This window comes from Vollenhovia emeryi, unplaced genomic scaffold (genome assembly GCF_000949405.1).
Source record: "Vollenhovia emeryi isolate VEMERY1.0 unplaced genomic scaffold, V.emery_V1.0 DF941302.1, whole genome shotgun sequence".
In the NCBI taxonomy this organism is placed as follows: Eukaryota; Metazoa; Arthropoda; class Insecta; order Hymenoptera; family Formicidae; genus Vollenhovia; species Vollenhovia emeryi.
Genome location: NW_011965064.1, coordinates 1 through 3,825, shown reverse-complemented (window position 1 = coordinate 3,825; position 3,825 = coordinate 1). Strand labels below are relative to the sequence as shown.

The following is a 3,825-nucleotide window of genomic DNA, read 5'->3' as shown; positions in this document are numbered from 1 at the left end:
TGGTGACGTTGAGGGAAAATGACAGTCGAGAATGCAAGCAGCCATTTCGAACGCCTGAGTGGAAGATTCTCAAGTCGTAAGTTTACTGAAATTCCGTCGTGTGTTTAGGATTAGAACTCGGAGGAGGGGGGGGGAAAAATCCCGCACGGTCGGGTCGCGTGACGCTCGTAGCCAACGCTACTCCACTCGGGCAGCGATTGCGCCGTACAAACGCCTGGACTGGTAGCGTCTGGAGGGTACGCGCGGGGCGGCGGGGTGGGGCAAGGCTATAAAAAGGCGCAGGTGAGGGGCGGAGGCCAGTCGGCTTCGATCCGTCAGGCGATCGTGTGTGCGCGCGCTCCTCTCTCGCCACGCTCCGGTCACGCTCGGCCTCTGCGTACGCTCTCGTTCGCACCAATTCGCGAGCTCTCGCGTCGTAGCTGTCACTCGAGGAGATGACGCGGTGAAGCGAGCGCCACAGTGTGTGATCTCGTCCGCAGGCCCGCGCTCGAGCGAGAGGAAACGTCGCTCCACGGAGACGCGAGAAAGACGACGACGACTTCGCGGGGCGGGGGACAGCCATTCCGTGCATCCGCTCTTCGCTCCTCACGTGCATTTGCGCCTCGGTGCCGCCGGACTCGGCTGTCGCTCCGGCGATCGATAAGGCACGCGCGCGCGCGGCGGGTGGTGTGTATGTGTGTGTGCGCGGGGTGGCGCGCTGTCGTCGAGCGATCGCTCAGCACCAGCGTCGGCGGCGGCGGCGGCGGCAGTGCGCTCGCGGAAGAGACATCGTCGGGAGGAAGAAGCGAGCGCCGCGCCGTCGGATCGATCGGTCCCGGCAGTCCTCAGTGAGCTCGTCGCCGCCGCTACCTGCATGAAGGCGATGGTGGTGAGCCCGGTGAGCGGCAGGATGCCGCCCAACCATCACCGCGGCGTGCTGCACAACGGCCTGGGGATCGGCGGCACCAGGCGCGACCTCGAGGCCGAGGAGGTGGCCGCCTACCTGACCAAGCTGCGCTCCCTCGTGCCGGACATGCCGCGCAAGCGGAAGCTGTCCAAGCTCGAGGTGATCCAGAGGGTGATCGAGTACATCTGCGACCTGCAGACCGCCCTGGAGGAGACGAACGCCGCGCACCAGGACGCCAAGACGACGACGCCGACGACGGCGACGGCAGCGGCAGCGTCGGAGGCGTCCGAGGCGGCGGTGACGGCGACGACGACGCAGTCCTCGAGGCAACCCCTGCAGCCCCTGCTCAACGCCACCGCGGCGTCGGTCGCCGCGACGACCACCGTGACGGTCGCCGACCGGTGACCTGCCGGCCGGACCCACTAGGGTGTTCTGGTCGCGCCGAGGCCACCCTCCTCCTCCTCGCGGATTCGGTAGAGATCGCTTCCGCTCCTGGAGAGAGAGAGAGAGAGAGGACTATCCACGCTCGACTCGGGCCACGGGGGGAGGGGGCGTCGAGCGTCGCCCGGAAGAGAATCGTCGGGGACCATCCGAGGGGCGCCGCGCCTACATCCGAAGACGAGAGAGAGAAAGAGAGAGAGAGCGAGTTTCGCGCCGGTTTCTCAAGCTCTAATCTTCCCCCTCCGCCGCGAGGGGGGGTAATTGTAAATACATTTGTACATACGCTCATCGCATTCCACACGAGATCTCTCACACGGTTATAAGGACCCGGCACGAATCCCCCCCCCTTCCCCCTCCTCTTCTCCCGTTTCTTTTACTCCGCTTAGGATCCTGTCATTCCGATTTCTTTCCCTCGCCGACCGCGCGAGTCCCGCCGGCGTTCGCTGGCTCCTCCGTCGTGAGCTCCACCGTGCGAGATCGGGTGGCCGCGGGTCAGGACTCGCTCGGCTCATCCTGCGCTCCCCGTCGGACGCGCGCACGCGTCCGCGTGCACCGGGCGCGCTCGAAAACGCTCGTTACACTCGAGTCATTACATAGCGCGCGCGCCCCGCCCAGTCGGTCTCGCCGATCGATCGCCTTTTCTCGCGGAGAGGTCCTTCCTGGGTACCCACAATCGTGGAAGTGTTCGGCACGGATTCCGATCGGAGCTTCGTTCCCCCCCCTCCCGTGGAAAGCGCAATGGAGATCTAGGAGATAATTGAACGATTCCGAACACTTCCACGACAGGTATCCTGGAGAACGCGGACAGCGGGGAGGGAGAAGAAAAAGAAAAGAAGCTCCGCTCCTCGGAACAAAGCCGCGTGCCGGTCTTCCTCCTGGAGCTCGATTGGCGACCGTCCTGCCAATCGACGAGTCTCCGAGCCGCGGGAGCTGGACACGACGCGAGGCGAGGCGAGACGACCGATCGATCGGGCCGGAGGTTTCGACGGGGTCCAGTTTGATTTCCCCGTCGAGTTGCCGCGCTCCGTCGCTGGTGTCCCCGACTACTTGTATAGTTGTCGCTATGTCTCGTTGTTAGTAGCCTCTTATATTATAATTTAGAAAGCGCTGACACCCCCCCGCATCCTCCTCGACCCGCGTAAATATTGTATGTATATTTGCAAAGACTGAAGGGCTGTAAGTACATCATTGCGCGGGCGTACACGTACACACACACACACACACGAAATAAATGCAAGCTGTGTCTATAAGTTAAGTCTCGTGCGTTTGTTTTTGTCTTGCGATTGGCGCAACTCCTGCCCCCCCCCCCCCCCCCCTGGCGGCCTGTCCTGTCGATCGCGGGTGAGCGCGAATTAAATAAACCGATCGAGTTACAGATAGTTCCATAATCCCCTCGGAGACTGTCGGTGCTTTCCACGTGGCGACACGAGCGTCGGTCAGGTTTTTGTTTTCCAACGTCCAGCACGCGAGGATAAAATGAAACCCAGGCTACGGATAGAGCGCACTTGGAAGTTCGTCGGGTCAGCCGTATGTTGAGACTCGAAAATCCTGAGGGTCTGTCAACAGTGTCAACTCGCGTAAACTACACGGCCGGTCTCTCGCGCGCGCGCGGTTCCAGCTACGCTTATACTTGGCGCGAGATACCGTGTCTCGTGATAGAGGAAGGTTCCTTAAGGTTCCTTAAGCCCGTATCGGACTGCGGATTGGGATTAGATTGAAATTCGGCCAGTCGCAGTAAAGTCGACTAATCTCAAGTTTAGCGACATTTACTCCAATTGGTCAAATTTCAATCTAATCCCAATCCGTAGTCTGATACGGGCTTTATTATTATTATTATGAGGCTCCTGACGTGAGATAGCGGGTTTTCAATAATCCAACTTCGCAACCTTCTCTCGCGCGTGATCCAACAATGGATTTCCCACTAAGCAGATCACGCTCCAATAAGTTCGCGGTGGAACCAACAAGTGACGCTTATTAATTTAGCAGAAACCCCGCTGTCTCCTCGTAGGGGGCCTCTCGTCTATTTGCGTCGATTTGCGTCGGTAAATGGAAAGCGTCGTACATCTCTCTACGAGATCGAGCAACCGGAGATCGTCAGTGTCGAAGAGATAGACATTTGTTGTATGTACGTACTCGCTTTCGTCTTGAGAACGACTGCGGGATTCTTCGCCGACTCTGTCCGAAGGTCGAGTAACGCGAACATTACGCACTCGCTAGGATTAAAATAAGTGTAAATACATTTCTATTGTCCTCTTCTGAATTAAAGGCAAGACGCATTTATACGCCTGTGTGTATTTCTCAGAGTAAGCTCGAGCCCCCCCAGCCCTCGATTCCCGGTGCGGTCCCGCGAGACCGTAAATCCGCGAGGATTCGACGATATCGGGAACGGAAACCGGATGGCGGCGAGGGGCGGCGAGCGGACGGGAGGGCGGGGGGGGGGCTAAATGGGCGCACGTGCGCGCGACAATCTACGCACACGTGCGAGGTGACACACGGCC

General features: G+C 59.8%; 1 protein-coding gene across 1 annotated transcript; it reads left to right on the top strand.

The window, feature by feature from the left end:
- Positions 1-648: 648 nt before the first annotated feature.
- LOC105571039 (DNA-binding protein inhibitor ID-2) lies at positions 649-2,582 on the top strand. The gene has a single exon (XM_012028506.1). It carries the CDS (start codon positions 854-856, stop codon positions 1,289-1,291), a length of 438 nt encoding a protein of 145 aa, XP_011883896.1. The 5' UTR covers positions 649-853; the 3' UTR covers positions 1,292-2,582.
- Positions 2,583-3,825: the final 1,243 nt, after the last annotated feature.

Coding starts and splice junctions, on each gene's coding strand:
- LOC105571039 (XM_012028506.1), top strand. CDS start 854: ATGAAGGCGATGGTGGTGAGCCCGGTGAGCGGCAGGATGCCGCCCAAC.